At 39.6% G+C, this 22,255-nt stretch overlaps 1 protein-coding gene and 1 pseudogene across 2 annotated transcripts in view; both read right to left on the reverse strand.

Moving 5' to 3' along the window:
- Positions 1-22,255, reverse strand: part of HECW1 (HECT, C2 and WW domain containing E3 ubiquitin protein ligase 1) — a 478,550-nt gene that overhangs the window by 90,474 nt on the left and 365,821 nt on the right. For both annotated transcript variants that reach the window (XM_088834636.1, XM_088834637.1), the window contains 3 exons: positions 19,653-19,789; positions 17,033-17,154; positions 14,163-14,348 (listed from right to left, as the gene is read on the reverse strand). In XM_088834636.1, coding sequence (XP_088690762.1) covers positions 14,163-14,348; positions 17,033-17,154; positions 19,653-19,789 — 445 coding nt within the window. The remainder of the gene's footprint in view (positions 1-14,162; positions 14,349-17,032; positions 17,155-19,652; positions 19,790-22,255) is intronic.
- Positions 10,210-10,493, reverse strand: LOC148778369 (mitochondrial import inner membrane translocase subunit Tim9-like; annotated as a pseudogene).

Here is a 22,255-nt window from a genome sequence, read left to right on the forward strand (position 1 = left end):
TTAAATGTTTAATTATATTTTACTAGCTTTATTTTGGAGAAGGAAATGGCAAGCCACTCCAGTGTTCTTGCCTGGAGAATCCCAGAGACGGGGAAGCCTGGTGGGCTGCCGTCTATGGGGTCGCACAGAGTTGGATACGACTAATGTGACTTAGCAGAAGCAGCAGCAGCAGCTTTATTTTTGGTGAATTGTTTCTGAAAATTATTTTGGTACAATGTGAAGTTGTAATTAGACATGTTTCTCCAAGGGTTTATTTATCTAAATCATTCATTCCCTATTGTTTCATTACATATAAAGTCTTATAAAACCATGGTTTCAGGAATATTTTATCTGTTCTAATGGTCTGTGGTAGTTTCACTGCTTCACTTATTAACATCTATAGGGCAAGTTTCCTCTCATTATTTATCTTCTCCAAAATATTCTTAGTTATTCTTGCTTATTTTACTTTACCAGGTGAACTGATATTAATTTTTTATTAGATTCCAAAATAGTTCTATTGGAATTTTGTTTAGAACTAAGACTATAATTTAGACAGAATTCATTATGATAGTCAATGTACCCATTTCCCAGTTCTGAATATAAGATGACTATCTATTCAAGATTTTTCTTTCTCAGTAAAATTTTGTAGTTATCTTCCTTCAAAAGACATGTAGTTTTTGTTAAGGTAGCTTATAGATACTCAATATTGAGTGCTTCTTTTCCTGCAATATTTATAATCCATCATTGCTGGTACCTGTGCATGCGTGTGTGCTTGCTGGTCCCTAGGAAAGCTGTTATTGGGGTATTTAGTTTGAGTCCGTGCACCATATTTAATGCTTCTAATGAATAAATTATCCTTTTAGATATATCCTCTGTGATTTTAACATGCAAATAATAATAATTTTGTTTCCTTTAGCGGGCTCTTTTATCTTTTACCTCCTTTTTTGTAATACAAGTGTGAACTTCCAAAACAATGTTAAATAAGATAGGGAAGCTGCAATATTGTTGTTCTTTATTTTGACAGGTAAACTACTAGGGTCCAATTGTAAAGTGGAATGTGGTTCATTACATTAAAGAGTCTTTATTATGTCATGAAAACATTTCTCTTCCTACTTTACTATGTTTTGTTTTTAAAATCTAAATGTGTATTTATTTTTCATCAAGTGCTTTTTGAGCATTTCTTAAAATGTTCACCTGCAATTCCTCCTATAAATGATTGTTTAAAATACTAGCGATACTAGATTTACTAGTAGTAAATGACTCTTACATCTTTGGAAGAAAAATCTATTTAATTGTGCTTGGTCATTCTTTTAAATTATGTCAAATTCAACTTCATTTTTAATATGAACTTTTCGGAACTCAAGTGAATTTTGTCTATAGCTTTTTAAAAAAAAATCAGATTTCCCTAGTTTTACTTGTACTTATCTGGGTATGTTTAGTTTTATGCAATCTAATAATGTGCAGGTTCACATATCCATCACCACAGTCAGGATACTAAACAGTTCAGTCACTGTAAAGACCCTTCATGGCCCTTTTTTTAAAAAAAAAATTTCAAGAATGCTATATAAATGGAATCACACAGTATGTAATCTTCTGAGATTGACTTTTTTCACTCAGTATAATTTCCTTGTGATTCATCTAATTTGTTACATGTATCAGCAGTTCATTCTTTTTTTTTTTTTTACATTTCTGGTTAGTCTTCTATGGTACGGATGTACTAAATTTATGACAATAGTTTTTGCTTTTTGTCCAGTTTCATTGGCAAAGTTAAAATGGCTTCATAAAATGAATGATTTCCATTTATTCCTATGTTCCAGAGTAGAGCACACAGTTATCTGGGACTGGGTAATGCGTTCACTGATACATTTTCCTAATTATTCTGTAAGTTCAAATTACTCATTTCTTCTAGATTTTCTGTGGTATTATTTAATTATATACGTATTTTGTTTCTTCCTTTTAAAAATTTTCCTGCACCTGTTAAACTTCATTTCTTGGTTTTACTTACTATTTTCCTGCAGTTCAGTTCAGTTGCTCAGTTGTGTCTGACTGTTTGTGACCCCATGGACTGCAGCACGCCAGGCTTCCCTGTCCATCACTAACTCTTGGAGCTTGTTCAAACTTAAGCCCATTGAGTAGGTGATGCCATCCAACCATCTCATCCTCTGTCATCCCCTTCTCCTCCCATTTTCAATCTTTCCCAGCATCAGGGTCTTTTCAAATGAGTCAGTTCTTTGCATTAGGTGGCTAAAGTATTGGAGTTTCAGCTTCAGCATCAGTCCTTTCAATGAATATTCAGGACTGATTTCCTTTAGGATGGACTGGTTTGATCTCCTTGCTGTAAGGGACTCCCAAGAGTCTTCTCCAATACCACAGTTCAAAAGCATCAATTCTTCGGTGTCTAGCTTTCTTTATGGTCCAACTCTCACATTCATACATGACTACTGGAAAAACAATAGTTTGACTAGACGGACCTTTGCTGGCAAAGTAATGTCTCAGCTTCTTAACATGCTGTTTAGGTTTGTCCCAGCTTTTCTTCCAAGGAGCAAGCATCTTTTAATTTCATGGCTACAGTCACCATTTGCAGTGATTTTGGAGCCCAAGAAAATAAAGTCTATCACTGTTTCCATTGTTTTCCCATCTATTTAAAAATGAAAAATTTTCCTTAGTTTAATTTATTTCTCTTCTAAAACAACTCTTACATTAATTTCTAATTCGTGTACTTTTATTATTTTAAAATAAATAATAAATACATTTCTACTTTATTACTGCTGCTTTTTTACTACTCTAAGCTATTGTTTTGAAAGCTTATATTTTATATTTATTTTTCTTGTTTGATAATAAAAACCAGTGCCACTAATCCTCTGAGTATAGCCTCTCTGCATTCCATGTTCTATTAAGCATCACTCACTTGCATTTTCAATAATTTCTTAATAATTTATAAGGCTTAATTTTATTTAAAATCCAACAGTCACACAGAGTACTGATTTGAATTTTCAAATAGCAAAGATTTTGTTTTTGATGGCTGCTTTTAAATTCATTATTTAAAATTTGGCTTTATTGTCTGTGGCTATGGAATTTGAGTATTTTCTGCTTTTTTGCTTTCTTTGTGTTATAGAATGTTATCACTTAGAAAAACAGTCCATATGTTCTTGAAAAGAGTTTATAAGATCTGTTTTTTAAAAAAAATTGAGTTTATTCTCAAGTATTTTATTCTTTTTGTTATGAGTTTAGATGGGATTTTTTTTTTTTTGCTTTCTCTTTCTAATAGTGCACAGAAAAGCAATATATTCTACATATTAATCTTATATCCTGAAAATTTCCTCAATTCACTATTAGTTCTAATAGATGTTTGGTAAAGACTTTAGAGTTTTCTATATATACTATCATACCACCTGCAAATAGTGAGTTCTACTTTTTGTCTTCCAATTTTTGTTGCTTTTAAATTTCTTTTTCCTTTCTGATTGTGGTTGCTAGAACTTTCAAGACTATTGTAAACAGAAGTGGCAAGAGTTTGGCATCTTGGTGTGTTGTTTCTGGTCTTAGAGGAAAACCTTTCAGCTCTTCACCACTGAGTATGATGTTGGCTGTGGGTTTGTCATAAATGGCCTTTATTATGTTGGGATATGTTCCCTCTACACCAACTCTGGTAAAGAGTTTTTATCAGAAATGGATTTTTAAAAGACTTGACAAAAATTTGTCAAGTTCTTTCTCTGCATCTATTGAAATGATCACATGCATTTGTTCCTTCCTTTTGTTAATACGGTGTATCACATTGATTTGTCGATGCTCAATAATCCTTGCATTTCTGGAATATTTCTCCCTTGATCATGGTATATGATCCTTTTAAGCTATTGTTGAAATTTATTTGTTAATATTTTATTGAGCATTTAAAATCTATATTCATCAGAGATATTGGCCTGTGATTTTCTTTCTTTCTTTTTTTGTAGTCTTTGGTTTTGGTATTGGGGTAATGGTAACCTTACAGAATGAATTTGGGAGTATTTCTGCCTCTTCAAATTTTTAGAATAAAATACCTAAGAATAAACTTAACCAAGGAAGTGAAAGACCTCTAACTCTGAAAACTATAAAACTCTGAAAACTATAAAACACTGAAGGAGAAGTTGAAGATGATACAAAGAAATGGAAAGATATCTGGAAGAATTAATGTTGTTAAAATTTCCATACTACTCAAAGCAATATACTGAGTTAATGCAATCTCTTTCAAAATACCCATGACATTTTCCCCATAACTAGAATAAATAATTCTAAAATGTATATGGAACCACAAAAGACTCAAAATTGCCAAAACAATCTTGAAAAAAGAACAAAGGTTTCAAGCTCCCTGACTTCAGACTATTCTACAAGCTACTCAAAACAGCATGGCAGTGGCACAAAAACAGACACACAGATCAATGGAACAGAAGTAAGAGCTCAGAAATGGACTCATGCACTTGTGGTCAATTAATTTATGACAAAGAAGACAAGAATATACAATGGAGAGGAAGGAGTCCTTTCAATAAATGATGCTAGGAAAACTGGATCAGTTCAGTTCAGTTCAGTCGCTTAGTCGTGTCCGACTCTTTGCGACCCCATGAATCACAGCACGCCAGGCCTCCCTGTCCATCACCAAATCCCGGAGTTCACTCAAACTCATGTCCATCGAGTTGGTGATGCCATCCAGCCATCTCATTCTCTGTCGTTCCCGTCTCCTCCCACCCCCAATCCCTCCTAGCATCAGACTCTTTTCCATTGAGTCAACTCATCGCGTGAGGTGGCCAAAGTATTGAAGTTTCAGCTTTAGCATCAGTCTTTCCAATGAACACCCAGGATTGATCTCCTTTAGAATAGACTGGTTGGATCTCCTTGCAGTCCAAGGGACTCTCAAGAGTCTTCTCCAGCACCACAGTTCAAAAGCATCAATTCTTCGGTGATCAGCTTTCTTCACAGTCCAACTCTCACATCCATACATGACCACAGGAAAAACCATAGCCTTGACTAGACGGACCTTGGTTGGCAAAGTAATGTCTCTGCTTTTCAATATGTCATCCAGGTTGGTCATAACTTTCCTTCCAAGGAGTAAGCGTCTTTTAATTTCATGGCTGCAATCAGCATCTGCAGTGATTTTGGAGCCCCAAAAAATAAAGTCTGACACTGTTTCCACTGTTACCCCATCTATTTCCCATGAAGTGATGGGACCAGATGCCATGATCTCTGTTTTCTGAATGTTGAGCTTCAAGCCAACCTTTTCACTCTCCTCTTCCACTTTCATCAAGAGGCCTTTGAGTTCCTCTTCACTTTCTGCCATAAGGGTGGTGTTATCTGCATATCTGAGGTTATTGATATTTCTCCCGGCAATCTTGATTTCAGCTTGTGCTTCTTCCAGCCCAGCGTTCCTCATGATGTACTCTGCATGTAAGTTAAATAAGCAGGGTGACAATATACAACCTTGATGTACTCCTTTTCCTATTTGGAACCAGTCTGTTGTTCCATGTCCAGTTCTAACTGTTGCTTCCTGATCTGCATACAGGTTTCTCAAGAGGCAGGTCAGGTGGTCTGGGATTCCCATCTCTTTCAGAATGTTCCACAGTTTATTGTGATCCACACAGTCAAAGGCTTTGGCATAGTCAATGAAGCAGAAATAGATGTTTTTTTTGGAACTCTCTTGCTTTCTCCATGATCCAGCGGATGTTGGCAATTTGATCTCTGGTTCCTCTGCCTTTTCTAAAACCTGCTTGAACATCTGGGAGTTCACGGTTCACATATTGCTGAAGCCTGGCTTGGAGAATTTTGAGCATGACTTTACTAGCGTGGGAGATAAGTGCAATTGTGCGGTAGTTTGAGCATTCTTTGGCATTGCCTTTCTTTGGGATTGGAATGAAGACTGACCTTTTCCAGTCCTGTGGCCATTGCTGAGTTTTCCAAATTTGCTGACATATTGAGTGCAGCACTTTCACAGCATCATCTTCCAGGATTTGAAATAGCTCAATTGGAATTCCATCACCTCCACTAGCTTTGTTCGTAGTGATGCTCTCTAAGGCCCACTTGACTTCACATGATCACGCCATCGTGATTATCTTCATTGTGAAGATCTTTTTTGTACAGTTCTTCTGTGTATTCTTGCCACCTCTTCTTAATATCTTCTGCTTCTGTTAAGTCCATACCATTTCTGTCCTTTATCGAGCCCATCTTTGCATGAAATGTTCCCTTGATATCTCTAATTTTCTTAAAAAGATCTCTTGTTTTTCCTATTCTGTTGTTTTCCTCTATTTCTTTGCATTGATCACTGAGGAAGGCTTTCTTATCTCTCCTTGCTATTCTTTGGTTCTATGAAGACCTACAAGACCTTTTAGAACTAACACCCAAAAAAGATGTCCTTTTCATTATAGGGGACTGGAATGCAAAAGTAGGATGTCAAGAAACACCTGGAGTAACAGGCAAATTTGGCCTTGGAGCATGAAATGAAGCAGGGCAAAGGCTAATAGAGTTTTGCCAAGAGAACGCACTGGTCATAGCAAACACCCTCTTCCAACAACACAAGAGAAGACTCTACACATGGACATCACCAGATGGTCAACACCGAAATCAGATTGATTATATTCTTTGGAGCCAAAGATGGAGAAGCTCTATACAGTTAGCAAAAACAAGACCAGGAGCTGACTGTGGCTCAGATCATGAACTCCTTATTGCCAAATTCAGACTGAAATTGAAGAAAGTAGGGAAAACCACTAGACCATTCAGATATGACCTAAATCAAATCCCTTATGATTATACAGTGGAAGTGAGAAATAGATTTAAGGGACTAGATCTGATAGATAGAGTGCTTGATGAACTCTGGACGGAGGTTGTACAGGAGACAGGGACCAAGACCACCCCCATGGAAAACAAATGCAAAAAATCAAAATGGCTGTCTGAGGAGGCCTTACAAATAGCTGTGAAAAGAAAAGTGAAAAGCAAAGGAGAAAAGGAAAGATACAAGGAAAACTGGATAGCTATTTGTAAAAAAATGAAATTAGATCATTTACTAACACTGTATACAAAAATCAGCTTAAAATGGATTAAAGACCTAAATGTAAGACCTAAAACAAACAAACAAAAATTCTAGAAGAGAACATAGGCAGAACACTCTAACATAAATTGTAGAAATATTGTTTGGGGTCTGTCTCCCAAGGCAGAAGAAACAAAAGCAAAAATAAATAAATGGGACCTAATTAAACTTAAAAGCTTTTGCACAGCAAAAGAAACCATTGATAAAATAAAAAGATAGCCTACTGAATGGGAGAAAATATTTGAAAATGACATGACTGATAAAAGCTTAATATCCAGAATATATAAATAGTTCATATAGCTCAATGTTAAAAAAAAGAATCTGATTTAAAAATGGGCATAAGACCTGAGTAGATTTTTTTCCAAAGAAGATATACAAATGGTCAATAAGCACATGAAAAGATGCTCAACACTGTTGCTGCTGCTGCTAACTCACTTCAGTCGTGTCCGACTCTGTGTGACCCCATAGATGGAAGCCCACCAGGCTCCCCCATCCATGGGATTTTCTAGGCAAGAACACTGGAGTGGGTTGCCATTTCATTCTCCAATGTGTTAAAGTGAAAAGTGAAAAGTGAAGTTGCTCAGTCGTGTCCGACCCTTAGCGACCCCATGGACTGCAGCCTACCAGGCTCCTCCATCCATGGGATTTTCTAGGCAATAGTACTGGAGTGGCTTGCCATTGCCAGAAAAGTGCAAGTCACAACCATAATGAGACATGTCACCTCACTCCGGTCAGAATGACTAATGTCAGAGTCTGTGCTGTGCTAAGTTGCTTCAGTCGTGTCTGACTCTTTGCGATTCCATGGATTGTAGTCCACCAGGCTTCTCTGTCCTTGGGATTTCCCAGGCAAGAATACTGGAGTGGACTGCCATTTCCTTCTCCACAAAAAGTCTACAAACAACAAATTATGGTGAGGAATGGAGAAAAGAGGACCCCAGTACATTGTTGACAGCAACAAAAATTGGTGCAGCTACTGTGAAAACAGATGGGAGGTTCCTCAAAAATTAACAATAGAACTATCATGTGATCCAGCAATTCCACTCCTGGGTATATATCCAAAGAAAACTGAAAATATTAATTCAAAAGATACATGCACCCCAATGTTCACAGCAGCATTATTTACAATAGGTAAGATATGGAAACAACCTAAGTGTCTGCCAAAAAATGAACGGATAAAGGAGATGTGGTATACACACACACACACACACACACACGGAATACTACTCAGCCATAAAAAAGAAAGAAATTTTGACATTTGCAACAACATGGATGGATATAGAGGTTATTATCCTTAGTGAGGTAAGTCAGAGAGAGAAAAAAAATACTGTTATATATGTGATGTATGTTATCACTTATATATGGAATCTAAAAAATAAAACTAATTAATGAATATAGGCAGAAATAGGCTCTCAGACACAGAAAACAAATATACTTTTGTTTTGGTTGCCAGTGGTGATAAGGAAGGGGGGAGTGGCAAGATAAGGGAATGGGATTAAAAGATATAATCTACTATGTATAAAATGAATAATCAATAAGGATATATTATATGACACAGAGAAATATAGCAGGTATTTTATGATATGGTAGATGGAGTATAATCTATAAAAATACTGAATCACTATGTTGTATACCTGAAACTAATACTATATTTCAATTATACTTCAATTAAAAATAAATAAAAGTATATTTTTATTAAAATCATATAAAATCTGCCATTTAATTATTTTTTAAATGCACAGTTTAGAGGCATTAAGTGCATTCTCATTGTTGTGTGGTCATCACCACTATTCATTTCCTAAACTTTTTCACTTTCCAAAACTGAAACTATGGTCCCATTAAAAGAAATAACTCCTCACTCTCTCCTCCGCCCTGCCCCCAAGTTCCTGGTAACCTCTATTCTACTTTCTGTTTCTATTAATACGACTATTTTAGATATATCAGATAAACATTGTATGTAATTAAGGTCAATGTAAGCTTTATTTTAAATGAAAGAATTAATATATGTTCCATTAACAGGAAAGCATTCAAATCTTATTTTGTCTATTTAATCTATTGAACTGATGGATATAAAACACATTTTCCTACTTTCTGCATTTCTTCATTTCCTTTGCATTTCTTTTATTTTTCTTTATATAATATGTATCTTGTTCTTTGGTTCATAATGTATTATTATAATTTAATTGTGCCATTGATGAATATAAAATCTTTCTTCAACCTCATTTTAAGGATTTAGGTTTCAACTCTCCTTTGTATGATATTAATATACCAACACTGATTTTTCTGTTATTGTTTTCATACTATATTAATATTTATTATTTTACTATTAAACATTCTAAATTATCTCTTAGGTATGTCTTTTTTAAAGCTGTATTTGTTTGGTATCAAATCTGAGAGTAGCTCCTTTCAGTAAGGAGATACCATTCCCTACATGTAGTACTAAGTTTGTAAGAAGTAACAAGCTTATCCTATTTCCACTTGCTGCCACAACTGTTATGCTTGGCTCTACTGTTGTCATTTTATTTTTAGTATTCTAATTTTCTTTGCTTCCTTGTAGATTCTTTTGTGTGTTTTGATACAAACACTGTATTTTGTTTGATTTTATCTTTTGTAGGAATTCAAGAGGGAAAAATATTGCTTTAAGTGGTACAATGATTGCCTTTTAAGTTTGTCAAGCAACTATATTTAGCTTTTGTTTTTCAAATTATACACTTGACCTCCCCTTACACCCAACTAGGAACTTAGTACCACTTCCCTTGCCCTGCTCACCTACCCACTTTTTGTTTCCTCATCTTTTTTTTTTCCCCAGTGATTTTCATTTATTTTATTTTTAGTAATAAAATTTTTTCTATCTCATACATGATTGAACACATATTTTGCTTTAAAATTAACAGTCACAATTGAAGAAACAACAGTTTATTTTTCTAATCAAGTGACCAACCTGTTGAATCTTAAGGCCTCAACAAGTGTTGTATCTTATTATTTTCATTGAACAATAAGACCTTCTATTTTCATTATTCCTGTATATATCAATTTTGTTTCTCCAGTGGTTTCCATTTGCCAGTCATGACAGATGGTTTAACATGGTGGCTATTAATTTCAGGGGATTCTATCAGATGAATCCTCATTTCCAGTGCAATAGCTGTTGGCAATCTTTCATCAAAAGTCCATCCATTAGGACTTCTCTCTCATGGCTGGCCAAGGAGTCCTGTTTTGGAAGCCAGGGCTTCATTCTGCTGAATATGATATTCCTGAGTGACTGAACTGAACTGAACTGAAATCTCATAGATATTTGTTGAGTCATTTTTAAATACTTCTGTAAGCAATGTTCTGAACAGGTGGTCTCTTCAGGTTTTACTTATCTTCTTGTAAAGTCTTTAACACAGTCCAAAAAGCAGGTTTCTATAAGTTGGGTTCCAAGAAATTCCTTAAAATGTTTTATCTGATTAGATTCTAGTATTTGTGCAGACATATTCTTCTGGTACGTTATTAGTCACCTTTTTTGATGCATGAGTTTCCTTTCTGTTCTGGAAAAGTAGTTGTCCAATCTTTGCTTGAATGTCTCCAGTAAGGCCTGATTTCTTACTTAAGGATAGGCTCTTGCATCTGATACCATAAGAGGCTGGGGGGTTGTGTTGCCAGTCAACTCTCTGTTTCTTCATCTTTTAAATTCTGGTACAGGGATACTGATCCAAATAGTTCTTATACAAATATTATATTTTTATTATACATATTTCCCATATTTTATTGAGCTTTTTCAATACAAAGCATTATAATTTTAAAGCAATTATTTATATTTATATTTGTGCATTTGATAGACTTAAATACCCATCACTAAAGATTTTTAATGCTATGATTTTCCCATTATTGATTTTCTCTTCTGTATCATTTTTAAGCCATCTGGAGAATGACTTTTGGTGTTTTCTTAGAGGAGGCAAAAGAGTAGGGTGAGCCGTGAAGTCTTGCATATGAAGTTTTTTCCCTACTGTCTTCAAACTTCAGTAACAATTTTTTCTGGAAATAGGATTGTTGAACTGCAATCTTTCTCATTAATAACCTGTAGTCATTGTTCTGTGGATTTCTACAGTTTGGTTTTATGGATGGGAAGTTTGAGGTTTGTCTGATTTTAATTCTTTTGTAAATGACTTTCACATTATCATGGCTGTATATTGATAAGATTTTTAAAGTCTCGATTTAAAGACATTCCAGAGTAGCATTTATTTTAGTTAATTTTACTGTAACTCAGTGAGTCCAATTAATCTGCCCACCTAAACAATCTGTTGTAGATCAAAGCTTTATTCTCAATATTTAATTAATAATTTAATATTTATAGTTAATATTTACTTACTGCTACTGTATCTATTATTTTAATTTCTTCTTTAAGAATATCCATAAGCCTTTCATCCAATAGAGACTTAGTGAGCGTCAGCTATGTGCCAGACACTATTCTAGGCCCTTAGAAGTTTCATCAATGAGCAACACAAAGACCCCTACTCTCAAAGAGCTTAAAATTCTGTCAGGAGAAACAGACAAAACAGCATATGGAACAAACGTGTACACTACACAGTGGAGCACATAGATAAGGGATCTTAAGGGAGTTTGTGATATTAAACTGGTTCTTGCTGAGAAAGTGAGATACATTTTTTTCTTTTTCTGGTTTTCATATATTTTTTTACTTTGTCCTTCACTGGTTGCAAAACGGTACCTTCTCTGTGCTTTGGGGGCTGCTTCCATGTTCAAATTCTATAACCAGGATTTGATTTTACATAGTGTCATTTCTCCTCTCTTTTATTCATGAAATCTATTTATCCAGCCCACATCCTTTTCTAATTTTTAACTGTAGTAAGGACACTTAACATGAGTTTTCCTTTTTAACGAATGTTAAAGTGTAAAAAAATAAAAGAAAAAATGTAAAGTGCATAAAGTACAGTACTGTTAACTATAGGCACAATACTGGATAGCTGATCTCTAGAACTTACCTTGCATAACTAAAACTCTATACCTGTTGAACAGAAACTCCCTCCTGCCCCCATCCCTCGGCAGCCACCATTTTCCTGTTTCTATGAGTCTGACCACTTTAGATCTCTGCAGTCTTTGGCCTCCTGTGACTAGCTAATTTCATTTAACACAACGTCTTCCAGGTTCATCCACGTTGTAGTATGTCAGAATCCCCTTCTTTTTTAAGGCTAAATAATACTCTCTTGTATGTATAATCCACATTTTCTTTATCCACTCATCCATCAAGAGACATTTAGGTTGCTTCCACGTCTTTGCTGTTTGATTAATGCTGCAAAACCCACAGTAGTACAGATATCTCAGATTTTGAGTTAAGTTCTTTTGAATCAATACCCAGAATAGGACTGCTAGATCCTATGTTGGTTCTGTTTTCTTTTGTCTGCTTTCCTGTGGCTTGTTTTCTGTGTGTGGATTCTTGCTCAATATTAAGTCATGTGTTCTTGTGCCATTGTGTAGATGATAAACATATATCTTTAAAATATTTATCTCTATTTTCTGAAGAAAATTATGCTACAAGATATGCTTTTTCTCAAGATAAAAATCCTGTTTCCTTCATGAAGCAGGTCTTCAGAGGACTCTTATTATTTTGTTGTTATGTGTATATTCCTTAGTAGAGGCCACCTCCATCTCACACCTGTCACTGACAGGCTGTCACCTGTCCCACTACCTGAGCCCCACCACCTCCTGGATGATGACCATCCTCCACAGCTCAGCCCTGGAGCCAGCTTGAGGTCCATATGCAATCTCTATTGATGCTGGGCAGAGGCTGTGTCCACCTTCCCCAGGTTTTCGAGATGACAGGTGAGTCAGATGCCATTCTGTCTTCCTTGGGGTGTTGATTGCATTCACAGGCCCCAAGCAGCTCAGGCCAGCCCTCCTCTTCCTACACGATGCACACTGACAGTGAAGGCTGTTGACTCGGAATGTGCTGACAAAGCGAGAAGCACGCTGGCTGAGTGAGAAACCAGAAGGTGGCCTAGTGTTCCGGAACCTGCTCTGTTTCTTTTGTACAGAAAGCGTGTTTCCCACACCACGTTTCACTGCCATTCTTCCAGTGGAGGCCACATCTGATAAACAAGAGTAGATGCTGTCCATGGTGGGTTTTCCACTACACAAGGCACCCCCTGCCAAGTTCATCCCTGACTGCAGAGCTGGTCATAGAGATTCATTGTACTGGCAGACTTGCGTCAATTAGAGGACACAATCTTTCCTCCCATATTTCAGAGGGCTCAGGTACTGGGACATGACAACGTGTGGGAGAGGGGTTTCTGGTTCTCAGGGCACTGTGAAGCCCCATCAGCCGACTTTGGGGAACTGTGGTTTTGCATGGTCATAATCACAGAGGAACAGAGCTGTGTGATGCAGTTTCCTGTTGAGACACATGTTTGCTGGCAACACTCCTGATTCTTTTGACACTAGAAGAGGGAGGGAGTCTCTCTACTAACGTTTATAAAAGATTACACAGGGACGATTCCTCGGTAGCCTGTTTGACCTGTCCTATAAATACATGGAAGTGATTGATGGTGATTAAGAAAGAGCATTCTTGCTTTAGCTGACTCAGCTAGGCTTCTACAGCATCCCTGGGAAAGACTAGTTTTGGTTAATGCCATACAAAAGCAAAATGCAAGCCAGTAACACTTCATTGGCCCAATTCACCCTGTTTTAATGAGAACTGAAGGCTTATTAGGGAAATCACCATGAATAATTTAATAATGTCACTCCCATTTAACTAATAATTTAATCCTCTGAGAGGGAACTAAGGAGGCAAAACAATAGAAAGGTAATTGAATAGAATCTGGTTTCAAGTTCCAAATCTAAATTAAGAAATATGGAGCGTGTAGTTCTCAACTGGGTCCCCCAACCCTCCTCCTCACCCAGGGGACACATAGCAATGTCACAACTTGGTGGAGGCGCTATTAGCATCGGTGGATAGAAGTCAGGGACATTTGGAAACATTCTAAACATCAAAAGACAGAAATCCCAATGTGGATAGTTACCCTCCCTTCTGCCTGGTGGCCAATAGCGCATCTCAGGAACAGGCTTTGATCTCCACATGAACCTCCCTCCTCACCTGCTCAGGGGTCTTCACCTTCTGATGTAAGGCCCCAGCAGCAGTCAAGCTCACCTTTCCCTGCTGGTCCGTTTTGATCTCCCAGCCCCGGGGCAATTCCAGCCGCGTGTCTGCAAACATGTTGATGAAATTCACCAAGTCTCGATTGTGCTGGTAGCGTTCGAAGTTGCGCGCATCCCGCCGGACTTTGAGGATCATGTGCTTCAAGCAGGTGCTACTGGTGAAGACTCGGTAGGCACTCTGAGATGGGGTCCAGGCAGATGGGGAAGGGAGTGGGGATTAGAAGAAACACAGACCAAGCATACTTTGAGCACCTTAGTGGGATGTGATGTGGTTGCTATACAGGGATTTATTGTGAGCCTTGAGGAGGAGGCCTTGGAAGCAGAGATCTTGCTCCAGAAGAAAATACCTGCCCACAGCGAACACACATGGACCTCCTCTCAATCTGACTCTACCAATGCTCCAGCATCCTAGGACAATGTCCAACTCCCCTGCATCGCAAGTTCTTCTCCCCCTCCTCCCTCCCCAACCCACGCTGCCCCAGCCTGGCTCTGCTCCCCTGAATCTCCATCTGACTCTCTGAGCATCTCCTCCCTCTCCTTCCTGGTTCCTCCTCTGACAGCACAGGTTCATCTTTGGTCTTCTTGAAAGTGGTGAAAGTGAAAGTGAAAGTTGCTCAGTAGTGTCCAACTCTTTGCAACCTCATGGACTATACAGTCCATGGAATTCTCCAGGCCAGAATACTGGAGTGGGTAGCCTTTCCCTTCTCCAGGGGATTGCTCCTCTTATCCATCTATTTAACAGGGTGCATTAGTTAAAGTTCTCTGTGAATTTTAGGGCTGACCTTCAAAGGTCTGCCACTCCTTTCTATGTACAAATGTGAATGTTTGCAGGAGTTGAAAGATGAGAAGAAATGAAAGTTTCAAGAGTTTCTAGTTGTGCCACATAACCATTTTAAGCTACCTGGGGCTGGAGGGTGTGTGTGGTTCAAGGAAAGACTGTTAGTAGCCAGAGCAGGCTGGAGAACAGCTCAGAGAGCACCGCTATCTCGCATTCTTGTCCTCCTTCATGGCTCACCTCTGTACCACTGGGCAGCAGCTCTTGATCTAATCACTAGATGTCCAAGAGGTTTCCTAAATATAACCTGCTTAAAAACTAGTCCCTCCCCCCGCCACAGCTCCTATCACCTAATCAAACTACTGTTGAATAGGGACACCTAACTCAGGGGCACAAAGCAGAAAGGACTCAGACTTTCTTGGGTCCTTACCCTCCATCCCCCTCAATCATAGTGGTCCCAAGCACAATTGATTCCCTGCAGAAATATCTCTTAAGCTGAGTTGTTCTTTCCCTGCTCCCAGACCCTTTCTTAGGGAAGTCCTTGATTATTGCTCACTTAAGCACTTGAACCAGGCTCTGGTCTTAACCCCTCAGTCCCTCTCCCACAATTCTACCTGAGAAAATAACCTCTCAAACAGCTGGATTGTGTAACTGATGATAATGTCTGAGACTGCAGCTGGTTCTGGTTGCCTACTTAGGTAGATCCAGGCTCCTTTCCATGATGTACCAGGTAATTTGCTGCTATTCTCCATCCTCTCTTCCCACCTCTGCCTGTCACCACGCTCCAGCCCCACTGGACCCAGGCCCAGGCTGAGTCCTTTCTCCCACTGACTCTAACCTCTGCCCTGTCAACTTTCAACTTTCCGGACTCAATTTCCTCAGGACTGCTCCCTGAGTGTCCAGAGCATCACGGGTCTTTCCAGTGCACTTTGCTCCTCCCAGAGGACAGCCTTGTCCTATCACGTTAGACTCATTTTTGCATGTCTGCTGCCCAACAAAATGGGGAGCTTCTGCTGCTCAGGTGTCACCCTAATCTGTCTTTACATCTAGCACCTAGATCTGTGTCTGAACCACAGGAAACACATGTCAAATGAAAAAAGCAATGACTACAGTAATATCAGGATATCAAGGGAGCTTCCCAGGTGGACTTCCCTGGTGGCTCAGATGGTAAAAGTGTCTGCCTACAATGTGTGAGACCCAGGTTTGATTCCTGGGTCAGGAAGATACTCTGGAGAAGGAAATGGCAACCTACTCCAGTACTCTTGCCTGGAAAATCCCATGGACAGAGGAGCCTGGTAGGCTACAGTCCATGGAGTCTCAAAGAGTTGGACACGACTGAGTGACTTCACTTCACCCCCACGTGGCACTAGTGGTAAAGAACTGGTCTGCCAACACAGGAGACTTAAGACTTGGGTTTGATCCCTGAGTTAGGAAGATCCCCTGGAGGAGGGCATGGCAACCTACTCCAGTATTCTTGCTTAGAGAATCCCATGGACAGAGGAGCCTGGCAGGCTATAGTCCATGGGGTCACGACTGAAGCCACCTAGCATGCGTGCATACCAATATCATGTCATTGCTTTCTTGACAATACCAAAACGAGAGAGAGAGAGAATGCTAAATATGTAAAAATCACATTAAATTAACCATAAGCAGGTTATTTGATAAACTAATGATATGAAAAGGAAACCTATTTATCTATTTTAAACTTTCTTTAATGAAAGTAATTTTACAAAATGATTCAGGTTGAAGGATATCTGTCAATTTCCTAATTTTGTCCCTTAAAAATTTTAACTATAATAAAAACGCACCTTTGTTTCCAAATACTTTCACTGACATTAACCCTTTTGAATCTAACAAAAACTCAAAGAAGAAATAGCATTCCTAAATCTAGCTTTTCTCCTTTTGGGAAGACTCACAGAGAACAAAAAGGAACCATCATTTTTCTCTTCCTCTTCCCTGCCCCCACCCCACCCCCTTGCCTCAGTTAGAAGGCTATCCTCTTTAATCTATCCAAAGACTTTGCAAAGTTGTGTTTCGGGTCTTTCCAGAAGCCAGGCCAGGCCCCCTCTGTGTGTGGGAACACTCACATAATTGGCGTGCAGTACAGTGAAGAACTCAGGGTTGGTGATGAATTTGACTGCTGGAGACTGTAGCAGCAAGGTGATTTTTTGTGAATTCACTGGAGAAAGTGACCCATCTCTTCTCAGATCTGGAAGAAGTGAAACAAAGCAACTGAATGTATTGGAAAAAGATAGTTTCAATTAGAGGACTTCTTTTTGGTGGCACTAGCAGCCTACAGACCTTCACCATCATTGCTGGAGAGGACTGTTGTTTTGAATGGTGATCCAACCAGTGTCACAGTGACGGCCAGGTGTCCCATCACTGTGTCTGTCAGTTGAGACTCATTATTTCCCAGAGTACTCCAGTATAACTTCAGTTGGATCAAGTCCTTGAATAACTCATCCCTTTTATCCCAATGAATTTTTCTTATTTTCTTTACAAGTTGCTCACCATAGCTATGTCACTTTGTTTGCAGAAAAGACCACAATCCTTCCTCTCCCTTCATCCTCATCACTGTGAGACTTTGCAGCCTCTCCCCATGTTAAATCAAGCTGGCCTTGAGTTTTGCTTTAAACAACAAAATTTGCCAGAGGTTCTGAGTCAGGGTTTTGAGAGGCCAGTGGGTCCCCACTTACTTTCTCTCCCTCATCATGAGAACAGCCTGTACAAGATGAAAAGCCATGGGGAGCAGGGACAAGCCACCCTGGCTGAGGCCACTTCAGGCCAGCTAGCCTGCAGCCAATTCCACAGGTGACCAAGGAGGCATGTGAGCCCAGTGCCCTGAGGAACCACCTGGCAGAGCTCAGTTCAAACCGACCACCTGCAGAACTGGGGCGGGGGTGGAAGGCAATGGTACCCCACTCCAGTACTCTTGCCTGTAAAATCCCATGGATGGAGGAGCCTGGTAGGCTGCAGTCCATGGGGTCCCTAAGAGTTGGACACGCCTGAGTGACTTCACTTTCACTTTTCACTTTCATGCATTGGAGAAGGAAATGGCAACCCACTCCAGTATTCTTGCCTGGAGAATCCCAGGGACGGGGGAGCCTGGTGGGCTGCCGTCTATGGGGTCACACAGAGTTGGACACGACTGAAGTGACTTAGCAGCAGCAGCAGCAGTGAGCTTCAGATACTAAGCTTTGGGATAATTTGTTATACAGCAAATGCCGACAGATCTGATACCAAACCCAAAAAGAAATTTTCTCTTCCTTTTCCCTCATATTTCCAAATATTCCACCACCTTACCAAATCTCTCTCAGCAGTCAAACAAAGGAATTAATAATAGAAAAACCTTAGCTAGTCAGTTTAGTTAATATATTTGATAAAATGATTAGAATTGAGACAATTAAAATTGTTGGTGGAACTATGTATGTGTATTTATAAAAGGCCATGAAAGTATCCACTCTTCTGCTTTTCAGAGAGAGCTGAGAACTGGCAGGACACAAAACACATGGCTATTTCCTCAGACTGTTCTATACCTGTCAATCTGCCAATCATTTACCTAATTTAAGAGATTTGGATTATCAGGATGTCACTGTGATAATCTTACGCTATTATAGGTATAAAAAATAGAAACCAATCTTTTCATCGAAGACAACTTTATGGTGATCAAAGGGGCAAGGAGCAGGGGAGGGCTAAATTAGGAGTTTGGGATTAATCACTATATAGATGCTTCCCTGGTGGCTCAGACAGTAAAGAATCCGCCTGCAGTGTGGGAGACCTGGGTTCGATCCCTGGGTTGGGAATATCTTCTGGAGATGGGCATGGCAACCCACTCCAATATTCTTGCCTGGAGAATTCCATGGACAGAGGAGCCTGGCCAGCTACAGTCCATAGGGTCGCAAAGAGTTGGACATGACTGAGCAACTAAACACATATATAATATAATAAAATATAACATAATATAATATAATACATATAATATAAAATAATATATAACAGGGATCTACTGTATAGTACAGGGAATTATATTTAATATAACAGTCAATAATGAAAAAGAATATGAAAAAGAATATATATGTGTAAAACTGAATCACTTTGCTGTACACCTGAAACTAACACAACATTGTAAGTCAACTATACTTCAGTTAAAAACAAACAACAAAGAAGCCAGTCTCAGGCTTTTCCAGTATTTACATCTGAGTTCCACTCAGGCAGATTCAAAGAAATGAACACCAGACCCCCTAGTGGATGCTGATGGTATTTGGTAAAAAAATTTCCTGGGTGGTGGTGTATTTAAAATCATAAGACCAATGGAAAACCTCTTTACTGCCAGGTTCCTCTCTCAGGGGGGACTGTATTGATATTTTATTCTAAATACAAACAAGTCTTATTCCTATTGTTGTCATGTGGCTCCTTGGAAGGAGACCTTGAATTCTTATTGCATCTTTTACTTACAAGTGGAAAACATCCTTAGGACACCAGTAAATAAATTTACACAAGAAATGATTAAGACACTGAAAAAAATCACCTTGATGCACAAGTACAAGTTCTTGTCACTGTGAATCCACTTTTCCTTTACATTCCTGGTGAGACACTTCTGTCTGTTTTTACCCAGATGGCGCCAAGGATCTTTCTCCTCCTGGATTTTGCCCACCTCCCTGCTCTCCCTTATCCACCTTCCATCCCATGGGTATCCGCTGACCATACCTAAGCTGGAAGATTCAGCCTCTGAGTCACTCCCACCACCTCCTCCACCGCCTCCTGCTGGAACTGGATCACAAATTTGGCTACCAGAATCTTCTTCAGGCCTCTCTGTAGCAATGGTTCGCTGAATATTTTGATACCTTCGCATCAGAAAGTGAAAAGACAGGAGTTAACTTTGGTTTGTTGACTTGTTGAGGGGCTGATGCTCTGAGTCAGGTAAATGGGGAAATCTGTAAAGAATTGTCTTGGATGTCAGGAAATGTCAGGAGAGAAGTGCTCAAAAATTTCCCAAGATACTTAACACAATTTGCAAGACAAGTATCTCTAGGTGATTTGACTTCATTTTGTTTCGTAAGCTATGATGAGTTTCAAGTATGGTGACTTAAAAAAAAAAAATCAACACACAAAAAATCATTATAAAAAACAGCCTCTGCCCTGTATTAAATGAAATTGGACTGAGTCTAAAATAATGGTGTGGGAAGGAACTTAAAAAAATTACAACTAAGATATCAAATCACCTCTCTTTGATTGTGATAAGTCTACAAACTAAAAGTTCTACTCACTTGTTTTTATTTGACAGTTAACTGATATGACTAGGAAAGAGTGTGCAAAGATTATACACTAAAGATGCAAACTAATATATATAGAATGGTTGAACAACAAGGGCCTACTGTACAGCAGGGGGAACTATATTCAATATCCTGTGATAAGCCATATGAAAAAGAATATATATATATATATGTATACATATGTAGAGCTGAATCACTTTGCAGTACAGCAGAAATTAACTCAACATCATAAATCAAACATACTTCAACAAATAACATTTTTAAATGTTTAAATGTTTTTTGTTTAAAAAAACAAAATAAAACACTGGCAGACAAATACATGCTTTCAGCTTATATGAAGGTTCCTTTGAGTTTTTTTCCCAAGTTGGAGAATTAGTCTGTAGGCCAGTCAGTCACCTAACTGGGTACTTACTAAATATTCACTGACTCTTCCAATGGGGCCTGCTCTGTGCTGGACTTTCAGACCAAAGAGAAGACTGGAATATGATCTCACTCTCTGAACACTCACAGTCAGGACAGCAAAAAAGGGACAGGCATGTAGACCATGCCTCTGGTGATTTGAACATGATGCCCCATCTGTATTAGAGTTATGAACAGGGACAAGGGAACACCCAAGGCATATTCTGAAGCCAGCGTATGGACTTGTCAGGGAGCTTGGAGGGAAGCTACACAGAGGAAATAAAACATGCCAAAGACTTCACCTGAGAGAACTCTGAGAAGCTTGGTGGTCGCACCAGGATGTGTAGGGATTGGGCAGGGCCAGGGAACCAGCACAGTGGCAGAAAGCACCTAGGAGGTGCCCAGCACTGGTTGGAACATTGTTCTCTAGGCCCAGAGTCTCCAACTTGAGCTACATAAGAATCACTTACAGGGCTGGTGAAAACAGGCTGCCAGGCTCCACTCCCAGAGTCTCTCTGACTCAGTAGGTCTGGGGATGGAATGATGGGAGGCAAGAACGTGCATTTCTAACTAGTTCCTAGGTGATGCAGCCGCTGCTGCTGGCCCAGGGATCAACTTTGAGAACTGCTGCTGTAGGGACTGGACAGCTGCTGAGAAAGAGGCAGATTCAGCTCTACACTGACCCTCACCTATGTGGAGTGCATGGGAGGAGAAGAGCCTGGAGTCGGGGAGAGCAGCTGAGAACTACCGCATCGGTCCAGGCTGGAGATGCTGAAGTCTGGACCCAGGTAGGCGTGATGTATCATGCTAGTCTCTTAGGATGCTGCTGGGGGAGGGGAACACCCACATATTGTAGGGACACTAAGATCACCTACACCTGCCTACCTAAACCTCCCTGCCTGCCTAAACTGCTGCTGCTGCTGCTAAGTCACTTCAGTCGTGCCCGACTCTGTGTGACCCCATAGACGGAAGCCCACCAGGCTCCCCTGTCCCTGGGATTCTCGCCCCTGCCTAAACTAAACTATACCTAAAGTATACCTGCCTGCCTAAACCTCACTGTGTTTTCTATGCAGGTGTCCAGCTGTCTTGCTCCTCTTTGCTTTGCTTCCTTCCTCTGCCCTGTGTGACCTTGACTTTGCCTGATGTCTCTCAGCCCACAGGGGCACAGGACAGGAATTCCGCCTCCCTTTTCCTCCTGGCACAGAAGGAATGAGAGAAGGGGCTGAACTTACGTGATCTTTAGCAGCCAAACTGTAATAACTTTATGTGTAGACTTAACAGGACTTGGGGCCTGGATATGGAAGCTGGAGAAGAAGGAAGGAAGGCTTCCGCTTAGAGCAGGTGGGAGCACTAGCCATGAGGAAGACCAGGTGGGATGGGCAAGTTGGCAGGAAGATTTTAGTGTGGATTTGGACAGAGTGACCTGGAGGTCCCAGAGGTCACACCAGTGGCCATAGTCAGGGGAGCATTGCTATGCGGGTCTTGTGCTCAGAGAAGAGATGTGGCAGTAAAGGAAGAAGTGTGAGGAGAAGGGGGACCAGCATCTGGGGAGCAGCAAGTAGCCAGTGCGATCCAAGGCAGGGGCATGGGAGATACTGTCACACAGATGGGGTCTTCTGTGGTGGCATTCCGGAGACC

Source organism: Moschus berezovskii, chromosome 3 (genome assembly GCF_049115385.1).
Source record: "Moschus berezovskii isolate FMDL1 chromosome 3, NW_MosBer_1.0, whole genome shotgun sequence".
NCBI lineage: Eukaryota > Metazoa > Chordata > Mammalia > Artiodactyla > Moschidae > Moschus > Moschus berezovskii.